Raw genomic sequence first — 20,872 nt, forward strand, 5'->3', positions numbered from 1 at the left:
AGGCGGGTGAAGGGGCGCAGCGCCCCCTGCCGGCCCCGCCGCCCGAAGACAGTGCTGGGGGGGGGAGGGCTTGGCGGCTTCCCCGGCGCGTGGGTGTGACGTCACGCGGAGGCCGCCGGCTCGGTGTCGCTGCCATGGGGAAGAGCCGGTCGCGGGCGGCGAAGGCGGTGAGCGTTTTCCGTATCGCTCGCAGCGGCGCCGTCAAGGCCAAGGCCAAGGGTAAGGCGCGGCCCGTCACCTCCGGGCTGAAGCAGGTGAGTGGCGCGGGGCGGCCGCCCGGCGGGGAGAGACTCGGTCGGGGAGCGGCCTGGGAGCGGCCCGCCGCGAGGCCTCGGGCCCGCCGCGCCGCCCGTAGGCCCCTCGGCCGCTTCCGCGGGGCTGCCGCCGCGCCGTGCGGGGCCGGGGCGGCCCCGAGTCCTCTTAGGCCCCTTCTGCGGAGCGGAGGGAGCGGTCGTGGCTGTGACATGGGTAATATTGTGGGCATGGCCTGGCCGAGCTCACGGCTTCCAGGTGGATATTTGGTTTGTACCTCGGTGTCGCCACCTTCGGATAGGGAAGCGCAGAGAGCTTATTTGTCTTACCTCCTGCAAGCGTTTCTGCTTGAGGGGTGCCATGGAGGGAGCATCTCAGCGTGCCCTGGAGAGCTAAAGGCACCAGTTATTTAATGAGCGTACATTTACTAGGGAGCGCTCGCGGCATCACTGATGCTGTAATTCAGGGTACGGTTTAACCAAATGGCTTGATCCGTGCAGGCACAGATACTGCAAGGGGAAGTTCTGCTGCTCCCGGTCATGTTCCTGACCCCAGCCCCCTTACCAGGCTCCAGGCTCTATTCCCACAGCTTGCCTTGATGCTGGCTTGGGAACTCATTGCATACTAGGTGGTTCAGCTTGCTAAATCAGCAGCAAAAGCAATTAAAATGCATTTTGCATTTTTCTTTGCTGGGTTGATGAGTTGAACAAGCTTAATTATGAATGAGGGCAAAGAGAAACATTTGGCGGGGGGAACTAGGAAGATGGAGCCTTTTCTGATCCAGAAGCTGTCAAGTAAAACTGCCAGTGCCATGCAGTGAACAGATCTAAGAGCACACACTACCTTGTTTTAATTTATCTTTTCTCCTTATTGACCCCTTAGATGGGCTGGGATGCATCACAGACCGTTCTGTGAGCTGATGTAACACACTAAAGCAGTGGAAAAGTAAACAACCAAAAATGATCTGCCATTTTTATGTCTGGACAGCACCACAGCCCAGAGGAAGGAGAGAGTGGGTCGTGTGGCTGGGAGCTGTGCAAGGAAGCAAGTTTTCCTCTTGATAGCAGCGGGTCATTATAGAGTATGTTTTCCTCAAACCTTGCCTCCAGCCTGAGCTGGTCCCCCTGCAAAGGCATCTGATGATAAAGCATAAAGTTAGTAGCTTATTGTTCCCATTAGATTTAGTTGCAATCTGCTGGGCAAACAGAGTTAAATAGCAGCTCTAATAAAAGGCCCTTTCAGATTGTCTCCTGGAAGCTAAAGCCACCTGACAAGTTTATCTGGCAGACAGGCAAGAACGTAACAAACGTTGGAAATAAACAGGGAGCCCCAAAACATGTTTCATATTGCTGGCGTCACATTAGTCTAGAGAGTTCTGTATAATAAAGGGAGAAACAGGTTTAAAAACATATTCATGAAAAGTCAGTAGCTTATTAGGAGTAAAATTTTATTCCGTGTTTGAAGCTGTATTCTTTGATTCATTAAGCCTTTGGGGATTTATTTAAGCAGTATAGGAAAATGCTCAGAAAAATGGTTAAAATGGCTTTATTTTTTAATAGATAAGCGACCATTATAATTATTCAAATAACTTTGGATACAAGTACATAGGCTAGCTACAGAGCCTCTTTCTACAGGAGGAGTCCTACCAGAGTAGCTGAGGATATGAGGTTTTAAAACTGACTGGATCCTTTCAGCAGCCCTCTGGAGCTGGAAAATGGTAACAAGCCCTGGTGGGAAACCCAAGCTCTTTGTAAGTTGCAATCTCACTCTGAGCTAGGAGCTGAGTGCATATTCTCCAAGTCCCATTCAGGTTATTACGAATTTAACTGCTAATCTGAATAGGCTTCATTAATCAGCCTCTTGCCACTGCTTTCTTGCTACTAGGTCTCTTGGCCACTCAGAATAAACAGAATTACTGTTAATGTACACATGCTGTGAAATTATGGAAGCTTTGAAAGCAAAGGGAGTGCGTGTAACAGTTCATGATTTGCTTCTGCTATGTAAATTGCTGAGAAATGGATGACAGGGATAGCAGTGGGTATCCTGAAATTCGGCGTTGCCTGAAGAACTAGCATGCTTCTGGAACATTTGCAATGTAATAGGCCATTAGTTGCTACAATCCTGTTCCAAACTTAGTGCTTCAGAAGCAGTAGGTACAAGGGTTGAAATCAGCTGAACTTCAATATGCTGCTGTGATGAAAGAGTTGGTGGCCCCGTGCATCCACCCAGCTCCTCTACAGCACAGCATGTGTCTCCTCCCCTTTGGAAGCACACACCTCTGCTGAGTAATTTACAAAGGCCCAGGGAGGTGGGGGAGTCTCCTTCTCTGGAGGTATTCAAGACCCGTCTGGATGCCTATCTGTGCAATATGAGCTAGGGAGCTGCTTTGGCCAGGGGGGGTTGGACCCAATGATCTCTCGAGGTACCTTCCAACCCCTACAATTCTGTGATTCTGTGACTTGGGCTAGTAAACGAGGCTGATGTGTCCAGGGACCAGACACGCATCCTGATCTCTACAGCCAGGATGCCTTTAAATACCACAGCAAAAATCTGACAGAAGTTGTTGGCCAGACCTACCGTACAGACCTGTAGGAATGCAAGGTGTGATGCTGAAAGGCAGACTACAGGAAGAAGTTCAAAATGGCAAGAACATTTTCAAATGAAGAAAGGAGCCATCCTTGGAATTCCACTCCAGCTAGGAGGAGCTGAGGGAGGCTGTCCGCAGCCTGGCTTGTGTTCTGTTTCTGTGTGTTCTGTTTCTGGATCACTGTGGGCTTCCTTTCCAGTAAGGACAAGCTTAACTGCTTTCTTAATTTTCAGTTTATTATAACGTTAGTAGTACACAGTTAAATGATATAATAGCTAAAACTCAAGTTTTAAAACATGCATGTAACACTGCCTGTGTAATAACTGTACAGAAACGGTGCCATTTTACATGCCAGTGGAGCCTCAGTTGAAAATACCAACGTATTTCTTTCTCTTCTAGATAAACATTAGAAATGCTGAGAAAGTTAGCACAATAAATAAAGCGTTTGCTGAAGTTCAAAAAGAAGTACAACACCTGTCAAAAGGTACTGCAGCAGAACCTCAGAAGAATGATCAGGTAATTTCCCTTGAAAGCATGTTCAGAGTGTTACAGTCTGGCTCTGCGACTGCAGGCGATTCATGCAGTTGCTTTAAAGCTACAAACCCAGCTTTACTAATTTCAGTTGTGTGGTGATGCTGAAATCTGGTTAGCATATAGTGTTCTAGCTGGCTTTCAGTTGATTTTTAGGAAGTTAATTCCAGCTCCAGCCCATTGATTTGAAACTTAAGCTTCAGTGTGAGTAGAAAGTAAGGATGAAACTTGCTGTTCCCTACCTGAAGCACTTGATAGTGCTTTGATCCAAAGAGCTTGGTCTCTCTTCCCGATTCTTAAGCCTTCATACTACCTCATCAGAAGTACCAACTCCTGAAACTGCAATTCCTGTACTACAGCTCTTGCCTGTAGCACGTAGGGTTCAAGTCAGTGTTTCACTTGTCTTCCTTTGTCCGCCCTCTTAAACAGGGCTAACTGCAGTCTTGAGCCAGAAATAATTCACAGAATTAAACTGCAGACAAGCTCCTCTGTAAACGCTCTTTATGCTGACTCTTCCTGATGCATGGGGCATAATTCGGGGGAGAGGCAAAGCAGGGGTAGGGATGAAGTACAGATTAATCCATCGTGGCTGTTGGGGGAGGTAGAGGGAGTTGGGAAGAGTGGACAGGAGTTGAGTTTTATTTACTGTGCCTGGAGTGAGTGATCAAGTTTCCGTGTGGCTGGGAGTGACAGAACGAGTGTCCAATACCTCAGGGAGAGGCTGAGGGAAAAATGAAATGTAGGTGACAGTGCTGGCAGCACAGGATGAGGGCAAGCAAGGGTTTCAAGGCAGCTGGTGCCAGTGGCCTGTCCCTGCTGGTTTGCTATTGCCTGCTGCCAGGAATTGGGTCTGCAGTGGTCCCAGTGTACATGTGCTGGTAGAGTTGTACATGACAATGTTGGATTTGATCACTCTGGCTGTAATAGCTGCAGCATCATATTTTTGAGAGCCTTTCCTGAACTAAAAGCTGAGCCCAGTTCCAGTTGGCCAGCTGTGTTACATTACTGGCATGATGCTTTGTTTGTTTCCCTTCAGCATAAAGTATTGACTACTTATGCATCAAGTTTAGTGAATCCTGTAATCCCACAAATTATCAAATCATTAAATGTAAAATTAGCCTAAATTAAAGACAAACTCATTTTCTAGACAGCAAGTATTAGTTTGGAAAAAAAAAACCCAACCCAAAAAACCCCATCAGAGTAAAACAATGCTGCTTTCTACTTTAAATGATAACTCCTTTTTTTCAGGTTTCCACACATGTGGAAGAGGAACCAGCAAATGTGGATGCTGCCACGAGCCTGTTATCTCAGTTGTAATGTGCCTGTTATCTCAGAGAATGAAGGGATCGCAAGGAATGAAGGTCAAAAATACAGATGGGGTTGTTTGTACAATTTTATTAAAAAAATCTTGTTAATATACAAGTATTGGCACACTTTAATACAAACTACAAACAGACCTTTCCTATCACCTAGGAAAGTGGAATGTCAGAAGTCAGTGTGAGAAACTTAAAGTGCTAAAACAGAAGGCACTTCACAAAATTGGTTCACTGAAACAATTTAGCATAACTCGAGTTGATATCCTTCACTTTTCAGCTTGGCAGTGAAAACTTCAAAACTGATTGAAAGGTTAAAAAAAAAATAGAAAGCTTCTTGGCAGTAAAGCTTCATAGAAAATGCTGTTAACTGTGAGCAAGAAGCTCAATCATTTTTTAAAAAATGATCAAAAGTCTGTAAAGCATTTTCACTTTCCTTACCGAAGGAAACTCCAAATCAGTGGATTATACAGAGGACACTCAGGTGAAAAAAAGTGCCGGAATCTTAGATAAAAGCCCTTTTTTTCTGGTTGTTGAATTTGTTTTGTGAAGTAGTTAAAGGAAGCAAAAGGAAGCAAAAGGAAATATACTCCCAGAGTCAGTGAACTAAGTTATACATTCAGTATTCAAATACTCAGGTTATGAAGAAGTCTAGAATGTTATAGTTAGAGGTAGATAAGTAGTCTGGTTGACACAATATCTAATAATTTAGTATCTGCACATCAAAGAGATCACAGACTCCTTCATTATCATCCAGGTTAAAGTTGTAGTCATCTCCAGGAGTAGGAGAGAGTCGTAAGAGAGGAAAAACTGTAAAGCAGGAATAGTTTAGTTTAAATTAAAACACTTGTGGAATATCAGCCCTATCTCATAATTCATCACCAGTATCGGGATTAGTCTTAATAATTAAAATAGTCTTGAAAACCTGACAAGCTCACTATGGTACATACTGTGAATACCTGTACTGCCTTCCAACTAAAGCAGGAAGTGACATGCCTGCTTAAGTGAGTTTGCTGGAATGGAGAAAGAGCTGGGGAATATGGAAAGGAGCTCCTGAGCAGCTTCCAAACTTTCTTCAGAAAGCCATCATTTATATTTATGTATTTATATTCTTTCACCTTGTAAAAGTACTGCACATATCAGCCTTCAAGTATTTATCATTTTAAGGAAGGAAGTTACTGTTATCCCTATTTTACAGATGAAAAATGGAGGCTAGCACTTTCTCTGTGCATAACATTTTAAACATGGACTTAAAGCTGATTCTTGGTAGAGAAAACAAGAGAAGGCCTCAGCCTTCACGCCACACCTCAGGAACAGTAACCTCGTGCAGATGTGGTTTCCATTTTAGCCTTGTATTGGCACATTCACATAAACTCATCTTGCCCCTCAGGTCTTAAAATTGCATGGTTATTTCTGGATAAGCCCTGAGGGTGTCTGCTTGAAGATATTAGCAGAGGCTGCTTACAGCAGTGTATGTCAAGTGCAGGAGGAAGAATGCCAACACAGTTCACCTCCTTGCTTGGCATCTTCACAAGGCAGAGCAGAGAGGCAGGGAGCTCATGAACTTATTAGCTGTGCTTCAGTCCTGCACTCATGGCCACCCAGAGCAAGAGCAGAAATGGGTGATGTTTGTCTGTTCTGTTAGTGTACCACAGCACTGGTGCAGGTATCTAAATATGTTCTGAAACATTTACTCAAAGCTCCTGTGGAAAGCCTGAGGCAGAACAGAATCAAACCAGATTTTTTGATTTTTTTTTTTAAGGCAGCACTCTAGTCATCAGCCTGTTCTATCTATGTTCATGAATTAAGGACTGGTGGGTTACTCATGCATGTAAGTGCTTACTGGATTAAGGTTTTCGTATTTAGGTTGTTAAATAAAATTGTTGCAGGGAACAGAAAGGGGAGCAAAGACAAGAATGACAAAGAGGAGGCAGTCCAGGGAAAAGAAGTAGTTTTAAACTGACTCTTGGCATCAGATTTAACAGACACCTACCAAGAGTGCTGCTCACACAAACCCATGCTGCTACTGGTGATTATTAGACAAGAAAAGATATTAAATACTTACCATCAGAAGACATGAGTTCGTCAATAATATCCCCACTGATATTTCCTGTGAAAGACACAAGGATGTGTTTATGGAGTCAGCACACTGAACTGCAAAGTACCGTACGGCTCGCGTGCAGGGAGGAGCCGTGCAGATGGCACACCATGCACACTTAAACGATATGATATCTGTCTTGGTATCCCTCATTTTTTCCTGATACACTTCTCCCGCTGATCCTTTATAACCCTGGAGCCAAATATCAATTGGTGGCAGAGAAAGGTTTTTTTCTCAAAATGAGTTTGCTACTCAACAGGCTCAGTGGCTTTGTTAGGAGATGAACCCTGGTCATTTCCTCTGTGGGAAAAGTGCTCGTCTCTCCCTCTGTAACTCAGCAGTTACTTGGTCACAAAGAAGGGCTCATGAGAACATTTAAACAGGAACTGCTTCTTCCTACCTGTGGGCTCCTCCATCTTTGCTATGTCGAACGAGTTTGGCTTGAGAATACAGTTAACATCCAGGGGCAGCAACTCCTGGTAGTCATTTGAGCTAGCTGTAGCTTGGGCCACGTCTCCTGAAAGGCTGGGGTACAACACCGGCTCTGGAAGGCTGGAGTAAGGAGCTGCTGGGGTTGTATTGTTCTGCTGCACGCTGCTGTCTACAAAGACAGAAAAGCACGTTACAAAGTCTGTTATGGTAAAAGGGAAGACAAAATGCCTGCACCTGGCTTTGTCTTTTGAGGAAAACATGGCCAATGCCTGGGATGACACTGAGGAGAGGAGTCTCCCCCTTCCAAAGTCACAGGCACAATGTAATCAGGACCCTTAGGAAATGCAGTCTGTAACACTGACAGCATTTTTCTTAAGTCTTTTATATTACCCTGCTATTATTATGAAAAAAATGCCTGATACTCAGGCAGTCTCTCACTGTGGCTATGTTGAAGAAGGTAAGTGACCTTGTGGCACAAAAGCTGGAACTGGCTCCTTTATTATCTGTCTCATTAAAAGGTACATGTTCAAATCCTACACTCCTTCCGAGGCTGGCAATTTCGTTCCATACTGCATTCTGGAGAAGCACCTCAGAATAATTAACAGGATCACCTCCAAAACCTGTTCAGTATAAGATGATAAGGTACAAGGAAAGAATCTGTTTCACCAGAAAGAAGAGGCTTCCCTCTAACCTCCTGAGAGCTGTTAGTAAGCCCTTGGGGTAGTTTCTTAACAGACAGCTGCTACACTACACACATTTTCAATCTTTCTTTCATCTACCACCTTTTCTAGCAGATTATCCTTTCCCTCCAGTTCCCAGGAAAAACCCTGGACCCACCTGATGGCGTGTCCACAACTGATGTTTGTGGTAACTCTTGTCCTTCACTCGGATCGTGCTGTTCTGGTGGATTCTGAGGAGCTGAGGCGGGTTGAAGGGGAGTCGCTGGAGCTGCAGGTTGAGATGGGGGCTGTGCAAGGTCGTCGTGCGGAGGAACTGGGAACACCATGGGCTCGGAGGAACTTGATTCTTTATTTATAAGCAGCACATGGATAGGTCCTGAACTACTTTTAAGACTGATCTGGTATTTCTTCTGTCCATTCTGTCCCTGCAAAGGTGGTATATTATCAAAGTTACTGATCCTTAAGAACTCTGAACTTTATAAAATGTAACAGAGGTATTTCCCTCAGAGAGTAATTAAGATGTTTGACCACAGTTCTCAAAATGATTCACTTTTTACCTCCCAGAAGATAAATGTAGTGCTATTCTAGTTAGACCACTAAGAGCTGATAATTGGAATAAACTGGTAAAATCATACCTGGGGAAAAAGCTGTAATAGATGTGATGCAATAAAAACCCCCAAAACCAAACCAGATTACCTACGTGCAATGCATTTACCTGACCACAACACAGAGAGGACACAAATACACAATTCTTCAAAGCACTTAACTAAATCTGGAGTTCAAGTTACATGAGACTTACGGCAGGGCTACATCTTACCAATACCAACAATGGTAAACAATTTCTGTGCATTTACATTTCTTCCTTTTAAATAGAGCTTCAGAAAGGTCCTGGTTGAAACCAAGCATCCTAAACCAGTTAAATACCTCACCCAGACAGTGAATAGAGGACCACCAGTCAGTAGAAACAATTTCTTAGCTGATTTGCCAGGCCTTCTGTCAAGTGGCTTCAACAATCCAGCTAGGACTAGCTTCCTCTAGCAGAGTCTCAATGAGACTGCTGACTGCACAATGGCTAATTCAGCAATAGGTTTTCAGTGAGTATGTTCTAGAAAAAAATGAGGATGAGAAAGGTGGGAAAGGAGCCTCAGGGAAGGTGAACCAAAGCAAAGACATCCAAAGTGACTTGAAGATGAAGACTAATATCAGCTGGTTTAGTCCTCAACAAGTAGACAAAAAATAAAAGTATTACAACCACTAACTTTGGTCCCACAGAGAACCTTCCTGTTGCCCAAACTTGTTTCAGCAGGTACGGACAAAGATAGTACCACAGACCAGCTTCATGGTTGTAGCTGTCATGCTCTTATGATAGTAGACTCTGCTTGGTCTCACTAAAAACAGCTTGTGAAACTTCTCAGGTGTATTTCAGCCTTCTACAAGCATAGTGGCTATCATGCTTCATGCAGTGCTTTCTCCCAACTATATAAACCCTATTTAAAATGAGGCAACAAAAAATAAATAGTAATCTGGCCGCCTCCTTTAATCTTGCCCATTTAAGCCTTTTATCTAAAGCGAGACTCTGGTTTCTTTCTATATCTAGTCTAGTACCGTAAGACTAAACATAAACTAAATCTTAACTAAACCTACAGCTACATCATAGGATGGAATCTCAGCATGGTTTGGGTTTGAAGGGAACTCAAAGACCATCTAAGTCCCAACCCCCCTGCCATGGACAGGGACACCCTCCACTAGACCAGGTTGCCCAAAGCCCCATCCAACCTGGCCTGGGACACTGCCAGGGAGGAGGCAGCCACAGCTTCTCTGGGCAACCTGTGCCAGGGCATCACCACCCTCACAGTCTTCCTAACACCTAATCTAAATCTACTCTTAGTTTAAAGCAATTACCCCTTGTCCTATTACTACATTCCCCGATAATTAGTCCCACTCCAGCTTTCCTATAGGCCCCTTTTATGTACTCAAAGGCTCCTGTAAGGTCTCCCCAGAGTCTTCTCCAGGCTGAACAAGTCTAAGTCTCTCAGCCTGTCTTCATAGGAGAGGTGCTCCAGCCCTCTGATCTTTGTGGCCCTCCTATGAAACTGTTCCAACATCTCTATGTCTTTCACGTACTGGAGACCCCGGAGCTGGATTCAGTATTCCAGCTGGAGCCTCACCAGAGTAGAGTAGAGGGGCAGAATCACGTCCCTTGACCTGCCCGTCACATTGGTTTTGATGCAGTCCAGGGTACAGTTGGCTTTCTGGGCTGGAAGTGCACATAAATCTAAAAGGCTTTTTTGTAATATCATTTTAACAGTATAACAAGAGAAATTTATAGGATCATAGACTTTTAAAGGTCATCTAGTCCAACCCCCCTACAGTAAGCAACATCATCTTCACTAGATCAGGTTGCTTACAGAGCCACGAAGGCTGACCTTGAATATTTCCAGGGATGGGACCTCCACTATGTCTCTGGGCAATACATTCCAGTGATCTACCACCCTCATATTGAAGAATTTTTTCCTAATATCCAACCTAAATCTCCCCTTTTCTAGTTTAAAACCATTACCCTTCATCCTATTGCTACATGCCCTTGTGAACAGTTCTTCCCCAGCTTTCTCATAGGCCCCTTTTAGGTACTGGGAGGCTCCTGTAAGATTTCCCCGGAGTCTTCTCCAGGCTGATTAACCCTAATTCTCTTGGCCTGACTTCATAGGAGAGGTGCTCCAGCCCTTTGATCATTTTTGTGTCCCTTCTTGACACATAAAAGTCACTGTTACTAAGTTCTCAAGGAAACTAATGAGAATTATGCCTAATTTGGAACGCTGCAACATTGAAAAGTAACAGCACAAACAGGACAAAGAAAACCACTATTATGTCCCTCTTTTTTTAATAGAAGACAGTTACCACTAGTCTACCCAGGTGTACAAACCCCACTGTTTCCCACCAAGCCTGTCTCTTCTCAACTGAAATCACCTTCATTTTCTTCCCCCTCTTGAACACAGAGAGAAATCCTCCACTCTAATGTAGCTCTTCTTTTCCGCTGTCCTTCTAGAACACTTCAGGTAAACAAGAAACCAGTACATACCATTTCGGGTATTGGTACTTCTAACTGTGTACCACAAGGTGCTTGAATTGCTAGAAGTGTGTCTCCTGGTGAAATACCAATTTTTAGAAAAGGGTTAAGTGTGTGTATTTTTCTGAAGCCTTACACCCACTCAAATGAGATATGGCAATTCCCTCAGGTCACTTAAAATACCAGCAGAAATAAACTTGTGGTGGGACTTGCATAGTCCCTATAAGATTCAAGTATATCCTATACTATAAATCACAGAATTCCAATACTTACACTATAGTTGCAAGAACCTTTTCTCATAGCAGTACAAGATTTACTACATCCTTTACCTGTTTGTCACTGTCTCCAGATCTCCTAGTTGTGTACGTAACGTGAGGTCAAAATATTTCACTTGTTTCTTTATCAGCCAAAACAGCTCCCTGGCCCAGCTCACTTTATGGCTTTGAAGAATGTTGGTAGTACAGAGAGATTTAACAGATGGGAGAAAAGGTCTTAATGATCTTCAGTGCCAACACTTCCCTATGTGTAAGCTCACAGTTTCTGTGGTGCACACAACTGGGGTGTAGCAGCTGCCTGTCAAACTCACCTGTGGCTTACTACATGCACTAAAAAGTACTGGTTAAAGTCAGGAGACCACAATTACATCAACAGCACTGGCAGCACCTGCCTTACACTGCAGGTCACTCACCTATCCGCACAGCATTTCCCTTTTGTCCGTAACTTGGAACAATGCTTTCCTTTCTCTGAAGAACTATGTGACTGGTGTAATTAGGTGCCTCCACATTTTGCAATGTCTGAACTCTTTTTAGTCACAGCTGGTTTTCGCTAAACTCTGCAGCAGTTGTCTAATCTTGCATTTTCAATCAAAACCAAACCCATCCTTCCTTGTGGCAAAGAAGGGATTGTTCTGAGCCTATCTGGAGGCTGAACAATTCCCTTGGGTGCCCCAAGATCAGGAAAAGATGTCAAAGCAAGTAGCTGCTGCCAGCAATTCTTGGCAATTTCTTCAAATTTCCTGCACAGAAGGAATCCTTCTGTTTTAGTAGCAATGCCCCACCATTAAACTTCATCTGGCTCGACCTGCCTGGTCTTTCTGGTGCCTGAGGCACGCTGCTGAGAAGGATGAATGCAGAAAGAAACATCCCAAAGCAGTGCTCTGAAAACAGCTGAGCTTCCATGCTGTACCACCTGTGACTATAACCAGAAAATGCCAAAACTTGCTGGTCACTAGCACTATGAGCGACACAATACTGATCACTACTGAATACTTCCAGGGAAAAAGCAGGTTAGTTAGCAAATTAACGTTCAAGAGGAAGATGAGGAAATCCCTCACTGTAAGAAATACAGCCTCGCAGCAACTTACCATTGAAGCAGTTGCAGATATCTTCATGAGTGACATATGAAAATGTTATTTATGTCAAGGAACATTTTTCCTAAAGCAACATGAAACTGCTATTTGTTGCCCTTTAAAATACGTTTATCCAAACTCAGCCTAAGCTGTAAACTCACTGCTGCTACTCAGAGGTGTAATCAGGGCAAGAATTTGGGCTTTCAGGATGGCTGGTTAAAAACAGAGTTCTGTCTTTTGAAGAAAAAAAGAGAAAAAAATATGTATCTGTGAGGCCAATACTAAAAGGAAAAAGTTGCATAGCTAGCATGAGAAGAGATTCTTCTAAAAAAAAGAGAACATGTAAAATCTTGTTTGGAAAAATACCATTTTCCTCACCAACTACAGAATTCAGGTACATATCAGGACCTCCCAGAATCACAAAAAAATAGTGCCTGAGGGGACTTGAGAGTTCATCTGCCATCCCATTCCTCTGCCACAAGGTAGGATCAACTGTTAAAGACATTCCAGATGTCTCCCCTCTGGGAAACCTCCAGTGATGGATGTTCCATCACCTCCTTGGGGGGTCAATTCCAGTGCTAGCTTTCCCAAAGGAAAGTTTCTCCTAATGTCAAACTTCAATCTCCTTTTTACAAAATCCATTTTAGAGCAAGTTTCTGCAGAGCAACTGCAAGCAAGTTTTTAAGTACTTATGGCTGTTACTGTAGATAAAAAGGGAACTTTCCTGCTCCCAATCTCAGGTGTCTATTTTGCTCAGTATCTTGCAAGACAGCTAAACACATGGTTACAAGTAATGTGCCAGGAACTCTCTGCTTACAGGGTACTGACTGGCAGGATACTTTTCCAGTTCCAAACCCAGCAAGTTTCAGGACTTTACCAACTCAATTTGTCCTTGGGTGACAGTTTAATCTTTTCAAGAGAAGGAAATGACAACAAAACAAAGATTAACGTAAATCACTGCTAAGTAAGTATAAATTCAAGCGGTGGAAACCATTATAATTGGGTTTAAATAAGACACCAGGATTATACAATGCACTTAAAAATTATGGCCATGTACATATACGCTAAATTATTTTCAGGTTACCATCATACAGCCAGAGAGGTTAAAAAGTGGTGTAAATAACACTTATGTTACCACAAAAAAAAATTAACTTTTCCTTGCTTCTGGATAAATGGACTACATCAGGCTTTATCTATTAGCTGCACTTTAACTGTTGCTTTAATTCTAGTTCCAAGATGCACACAATTCTTTTAAAAGGATATTGGTGGTTTGTGGAATCATCCATGACGTTCTTGATACTCTGCTGAAGCCAGAGTTTCTGCTGATCCAATTCTTTTTCTTTTAGCTCTAGATCTTCAATTTCAGCTTCTAGATACCGCAGCCTGTCTATGACTTCTTTTGTGTTGCAACCAGCACCTACACCTCTTGAAAAGACATAAGGGTTCATGAAACCACAAGAGGTGAAAATCTGAAGCAAACACACAAAGATAATGTCTTAAGATTAATTTTAGCATTCTGAAGATCTGCTAATATTCAATATGAAGAAAATTAGTGTTCATCCTCCCAGCAGTGTTTTAACAGAAAAATGAAAATTCTTTGAATCAAATTTAAAACTCCCCTTTACCTATTTTCTTTTGAAATGTGTTTTTTTATGCATTGGAGCTGGTTTGCAGGCCCCTTCTCCTTCCCCTCTAGCTCTTAGCCTGAGCTTTCACCTTCAACAACCCAAGAGAAAATAGGCATAGACTACAGGAGGGTGGGTAGGTGGAGACACTGTGTCCCAATACCCTGCCCAGATCCACCTACGGTAAATTTTTCAACTACAAGTGCTAATTATAAGGTAACAATACGAGTTTTCTTAAAGTTTCTCCCCTGTATGCTTTAAGCTTGATTTTACATATCAAAGATGCAAGTCAAAGGAAAAACAAAGTTCATTTGCAACTTTACTGCAACTAAAATGTCATATTGCTCACTGATGAATAGAACATTAATTTTATGGTGTCTTCTTTACCCAGGAGAAGTGGAAAGACACAATTTTTGCAGCATGTGAAAACTTGCAGAATCGACATGACTTACTTCCACTGAATGCTGTTTTTTGACTTCTTTTCTATAAGATCAATCCCCTCCAAAACATTGGTGATATCATAGATCCTTCTCTTCTGCCTCACAGCAAGGGTATCAGCAGCCTGTCAAGAGAAGAACAAGTATCAGCAACTTGCTTGCTGAGGGAAAGATAGTTGGAAACATGCCAGTTAACATTACTGAAGGGAGAAGGTTCAGCTCTTCAAGGGCCAGATGCTCAATCATGAATTCAAGAGTTCAGCACCTGCATGTAGCAGCACTACAGAGCACGCTGAGAGGAGTCACCACTCTGGAGGCCAGCAGGTCTACCCTTGTCAGAGAGGAGAGTTCACATGCATTGCAGCCTGTGAGACTGTGCTCAGTATCTCAGCATGTGCTGTTCAATGGCAAGCCTCTGAAGCCAACGACCTACCATCATCCCTTCTGCTGTCACTCGAGGGATTGAAGTGTGCCAGGATACAAACCGACAGGGCTGTAATTTCACAAGGTGGCTGAAGAGGAGCTGCAACACTGCAACCTAACATCGCCTTCTAAACATTTCACTGCAGGAATTCACCTCCCAGCGTAGCCGGGCTCGCTCAATCTGTCACACCACAAATGAAGAGCCACGTCCCTGTCCCCAGGATACCAGTACAGGTCACAGGGATGCTCACTGCTGTCACACTACCACTTTCACGTTACAGGTAGCTAGGCTGTGCATCTGCATGCTGTCACAGTTCGTTGCTTAAAGCAAAGCAGAAGCTCAGGCAGAAGAAACTGTCCGCTCCATGCTCTAATTCTCTCCATGGTGACTTTTATGTACCTGATACAAAGACTTAAGACAGAGCAAACTTTGAGCTAGTCTGTACCCTCATCTCTTTGATGCTGTAAAGCAGCTCAAGTTCAAAGAGTATTAGCCAAAAGGAGAAGAGGAGTTTGACTCGGTAACTACTCAGGATGCTCAGGTACAATGATTACAAGGGATTATATGTATTAAACAGATTAAAGGAATACGAAAGGCAAAGAGAAGGGATAACTGGCAAACTTGTGCATCCCAAATTTCTGCCAAAGCAGAATGCCCACTAATTTCTACTACTGGCATATAATGACTTCTTTCACTTGGTCCAACAGTGTATTAAATTAATGCTTTTAGTGAAGTAGTCTATATGAACAGTACAACCTGAGAAAACCACAAGTAGAAGGGAAAACCAAATCCATTTCATGACAGAAGTCCATATAACTCCTTTTACAGTATTTTCTGAACCACAGACAAACTCACTAATCTTCCAAAGAAATGACACTTTCCTATTAGAAAGGTAATTACTGAGGCATAGTAGTCTAATTTATACTGGTTAATGTTTTGCTAGTGGAGTAAAAATAAAGTAAAAAATGAAAGATGAGTGGAGATTTAAATAAAAATTATTGCCATGAAGTCTAAACAGTGCTCCTTCTCCTTGATGGTGATGTACCTACCGAACAGCATTCTTGCTGATACTGTTACCCACATTTAACTTTCCTTTGGTTTCTGTAGCACTCTGTCAAAATCTTTTCCTACCTAATAAACTGAAATAGATACAAATATACAGCGAGCGTGCACTTTACTCCTCTCCAAGGAAACAGGTTGTTCAATCAGTTGTATCGGCTGGTACACACCAGCTACCTTAACCTGCTGCCTTTGCTGCATGCACACACCCCCCTTCCCATTATCACAAAAGAAACCTTCAAAATCTACCGAGCGACAAAGCTGATGCTGCCTGCCCAACACTTCGTCGACACCTGTACATCTCACCCTCTTCAGAGGCACAATTCCTGTGAGCTCTCTAAATTATTCAGTGCAATGAACGGACAGCACACACTTAATCAGCTGCTATTCTGAATAATTACTTTCTGCTTTTTCCCCATTACTCAAAACATTACTCTACTGCTCATGGTTTGAATAATGAAGGAAGTGCTTCAGAGGGAGATTTTATTACCTCATGAGATTTTCCAAAATGCCTGTCTGTACAATATATAAATGCTTTACTGATCTTAATGTACTTTTAAACTAATAATTAAGGCTTAAAAAAAAGTTACTATTTTTGAATGCCCAACTTTAGATGTTTCAAAGGTGGAATAGTCTCAGTAATCTAAATTCTACTGCATTTTGTGTGCCCAAAGCAGAGCTCTCATTAACAACACCAGTGGGGATTCACTACTGCTGCAAACCAGGATCCAGAGCCCTAGGTTTGGGACTGAGGCAATGGAGGGCACAGTTACATACATATTTGGCTTGACCAGCGCCATTTATAGTTTAATCACAGCTACAAAATCCCACTGCTTACGACAAGAATTGTAACAATGAAATCAAACTGAGGCCAGTTGGGAAAAGTTTAATGCTGGCTTTATAACTTTAATAATCTTCTCAAAATTTTATGATGTGTTTCACAGATATTTAGAAAAAATAACATTGAAAGTTTCCTCCCTAACACTCCAGCAGTTACCATGGTAACACCTTCTGATAGGCACATGGCTCAGAAACTAAGTTCAGGCATTTGGTTCCTCCACACAAACCACGCATTAATGGCTTCAATAATTTGAAGAGCCTCCTGAGAGTTTTAAACACATCTCCTGTTGTCAACAACACTCTTAAAACTCATCATTTCTCAGCCTGTGTCAAATGGTTGAAGCAGATCCAGGCAGCACAAGAAATGGACATGTACCGCAATGGCCCTCACAAGATGTGTGGATGTAGCTTCCACATTCCTTCATCTGAATCATTTGTATTTGGAATTCCTTCTAAAATCTTTGTGACATAAAGCTGCTGCACAGTTACATACAAATTTGGCTTGACCAGCGCCATTTATAATTCAATCTCTTGCTCCTTCAAGCATCTTCTCATATCTGAATACATCTGTATCCAGGACAGGCATTACATAATGTCGGCCGGGTGGATTCTGAATTGGAGTAAAGACATCTAAGTGCAGTGCTTGGGCTCTGTGTGCACTGAGTGGAATACAGACAAGGTGCTCTCAGCACAGTTCAGTCACAGGCATGGGAAGGCAAAATAAACCCTGCACAGAAATCAAAAAGACAACCAGAAAAAGGATAATGAAGAGCTTGGGTACAATCTCACACAACTTCTTCTTTGCTCTCCAGGAGCTGACAAAAGGCTGTGGCAATTACTGGCTGCACATTCACTGTGTTAGCACTGAAGAGCAGAGGAACTCACACCGTGGCAGAGTCATAGCTGAGCAGTTTAACAAAGCAAAGGGCCAGCAACGCCTGCTTGCCCTCCACATGCCAAAGGAAAGAGGTCCTGCATCTTTTGGACTGAGCCCATCCCAGATGATGCCACCTTCTCCCCAAGAGGACTGCCAGTGCGAATTTTACAGCAAACGGCATGCTTGGTAGCCTGTACATAAAGCTATCGGGTATCACTGCATGCAGAAAGGCTACGGGAACGTAAACATCATAGTTACGCTTTTTCTTCTTTGGTGGAATAGGGCAAATGTAAGGCAGCTGCTCTTTGTTCCCCATCAATCTCTAATTTCTAAAGGAGGCAGCGAACAAGCAGGTTTCAGAGTGCCCGATGTTTTGCACCGATGGTCAGAAACATGCCTGTACTGTCAGTACAGCAGGGACGGCGTTCTGCTTTTATAAACCAAGCCCGTTCAGGACACGCAGGTAGAAGAAACTGTACGCTACTGAGGAGCTTATAAAACACACCATGTTTTGGGAGTCATTTCCAAGGCTCACCCCTTTTACACTTGTCTTGCGCGTTTCCTCTCTTTCCTGCAATTAATTCGTGGGTTGCTGCACCCGGGAACTTTGTTTTCTTGCCCTCCCATCTCATCCCTTAAAGTTTCAAGCCTATTTCCATAACTAGATTCATTTATACAGGGTTATTCAGGGACAGTTAGGCAATTAATTGAGAATTGCTGTTTGATTTTAAAGTAAGCACCGTAGAATTCAAATTCCAAGCAAAGAAAATCGTTACTTCCCCTCCCACAAGTTGTCAGACGTTACCAAGTGTCCAACACTAAAACACTGAAAAAACCCCTCAACATACATCACACAGAACTCGCAGGAACAGCGACCACACGCAGGATGATGCATCAGTACTGCCCCATGATGGCTCAGCACACATGTCCCAAAGTGTCCTCTTACACACCACGGAACTATAATTACAGATGTATCAAAAAAATCACCAGGGAACATCCTATAGAACAGCTTTTCACTCTCACCTGCTAAATCACAAAGCCAGAAATACGGTTAATGTTTCCAAACTGTATTTCCTTCATAGTGTGCTATATAGGTTTTGCTAGGGAAATACTAATCACAGAATCACAAGGTTGGAAAAGACCTTTAAGATCATCAAGTCCAACCATTCCCGTCCTAAGCTAAACCATATCCCTACCCTTTTTTTAAACACATCCAGGGAAAGTGATTCAGCAGCATGACATCAGATGGTCAATACCTGTCAGTGAGGAGACATCTGAAGATGCTCACCACATGAATCATTTCTTGGAATGCTGTGTCTGAAGACTGTCCTGTTCTTCAGTTCCCTGAGCAAAGTAGTCTATATGAACAGTACAACCTGTTCCCTGAGCACACCGGCACACACACTGGCTTTTGCTTTTCCTTAGACATGTGGTTTATGAGAAATACTGGTCACAGAAAGATGCTTTCTGACTCACTGTTTATGAAAGTACCAACGATTTGTTCGCTTCAGTTAGTATTTACTTCCAACAGACAGCATCCTGCAATTCAGACACCCGTCTCCAACAGGTTTTGAGCAGAAATGTCTACAACTTGTTGCAATACCCACTTTCACATGGCTATCAAACCCTCTGGGTAGACACTGTCCTCACAAAAGTCAACCTATTCCTCTACACAGCCCAACTTTACTGTTGAAATCCACCCTCTTTGGCTCTTTAAGCCAAGCTTTTAGGCCCACTGTCTTACCAACTGGGTACACTTTACTTCTCATGCTGACCTGGAAGATGCTGCAGCATGTGGCAGATAATAAAGTAACCTCCATGACAATCCCTGAGATGCAGACAGCTAAGTTCCATTTTACTAAAGAAAGAGGCTGTTAAATACAAAGAAGTTGACCAGTGTGTCCAGACCACAACGTAACTAAAGTAGAAGTATATAACCTATCCTGGTGTCCTTCATAGTCCACTATAAACTTTCTCTAGCCACCGTAACACCACTGAAGCACTTGCTCTCCAAACAGGGATACATGGAAAAGCTGCAAGAACACTGCTCACCTGCTGTCACCCACTGGGAATTATCAACAAGGACAGTTTTCCAGAAAGGATGTAAGTAACCAAAGCATCAAGCCAGCCGCTGCTTCCCTCCTCAGCAGTTTGCCCAAGGCCTCACCCAGACAGGCACAGCACACCTTCCCCTCGATAGCCCAGTGCAGCCCCAGCCTGTCAGCCAGTGTGCTCCAGGGAACCAGCCAGGGGGTCACTGCACCCGAGGGTCCCTCTGAGACAGGGCGGCCTCCTGGCACAAACCACCTGGCGCCAGGTGGGCTTGCACTGGGGTGGGGAGCCCTCCCGTGCCTTCGCACCTCGGAGGCAGTCCATAGGACTGGCGGCGGCATGACGCAGAGCCGGGCGAAGACAACTGGCCACCCACGCTGCCAGCTGAGCACCTGTCGTGAGCGAAGCGCTGGGAAGACGAAGGTCTGTTTGTCAGCATCGCCTTTCCTTTGCTAAAAGCCCACCGAGGGGGACGAGAGAGAAGCAGGTTCAAATGAAGGCCTGCGAACCGAGTCAGTGCGGAGAGCAAAAATTAAACACAAAAAAAGCCCCAGCGAGGTCCATTTTACGCACGGTGACCGTTCCGGGAAACAGGGAAAAAGTCGGAACGCCTCCTTCAGCCGGCCGCGGCGGCTGTCAGCCAGCAGCGGGCACCCGGGGCACCCCCTCCGCCGCTCCGGGAGGATGGGAGGAGGGAGGGAGGAAAAGAGGGAGGGAGGGAGCGGGCGGCTCGGCCCGGCCGGGCCCCTTGGTGCACCGCCCTCCCGGCTGCGCGGAGGGGCTGTGCGCGCCGGCGAGCCCAGCGCTGCCCTGGGAGCCGTCACCCTCCCCCCGGCCCCCCCTCTCCCCCCCGCGGGCAGGCCGCCGCCATGGCGCCGCCGCGCCCTCGCACCGCTTTGAGGTCCAGCACGCCGTCCTTGGCCTCCTGCAGCAGCGACACGAACTTGGTGGTCAGCAGCCCCAGGCTCTTCTCGTGGCGGCTGCTGCTGCCGCCGCCCGCCGCCTCGGCCGCCGCGGCCATGCCGCCAGCGGGGCCGCCCCACCGCGCCACGTGTCGCGACCGTTGCAACGGCCCAAGCCCGGAACGGAGCCGGGGCCCGACGGCTGCGGCGGGAGGGGCGGCGCCGCAGGAAGTGACGCCGCCGCCGTTGCCTGGACACCGGCATGTTTCGGCCGCGGGGGGCGAAGGGCTGCCGGCGGGGATGGGGCTCTGCCCGCCCCTCCGGGCCGCGGGGCAAGTGACGGGCCTG

At 44.7% G+C, this 20,872-nt stretch overlaps 2 protein-coding genes across 2 annotated transcripts; one reads left to right on the top strand and one right to left on the bottom strand.

Annotated features, from left to right (window-relative positions):
• The first annotated feature begins 106 nt into the window (after positions 1 to 106).
• On the top strand, positions 107 to 4,792 carry RBIS (ribosomal biogenesis factor). The gene is made up of 3 exons (XM_084280499.1): positions 107 to 254; positions 3,239 to 3,355; positions 4,619 to 4,792. Exons 1-3 carry the CDS (start codon positions 135 to 137, stop codon positions 4,685 to 4,687), a joined length of 306 nt encoding a protein of 101 aa, XP_084136625.1. The 5' UTR covers positions 107 to 134; the 3' UTR covers positions 4,688 to 4,792.
• Positions 4,793 to 4,942: 150 nt separating this feature from the next.
• On the bottom strand, positions 4,943 to 20,643 carry E2F5 (E2F transcription factor 5; the record flags this gene model as incomplete). The annotated part of the gene is made up of 9 exons (XM_084280500.1): positions 4,943 to 5,493; positions 6,749 to 6,793; positions 7,182 to 7,382; positions 8,051 to 8,318; positions 10,973 to 11,037; positions 12,324 to 12,367; positions 13,551 to 13,733; positions 14,386 to 14,495; positions 20,515 to 20,643. The coding sequence occupies 9 exons, from the start codon at positions 20,641 to 20,643 to the stop codon at positions 5,384 to 5,386; spliced, it is 1,155 nt and encodes a 384-aa protein (XP_084136626.1). The 3' UTR covers positions 4,943 to 5,383.
• Positions 20,644 to 20,872: the final 229 nt, after the last annotated feature.

This window comes from Gallinula chloropus, assembly GCF_964237585.1.
Source record: "Gallinula chloropus genome assembly, chromosome: 2".
In the NCBI taxonomy this organism is placed as follows: Eukaryota; Metazoa; Chordata; class Aves; order Gruiformes; family Rallidae; genus Gallinula; species Gallinula chloropus.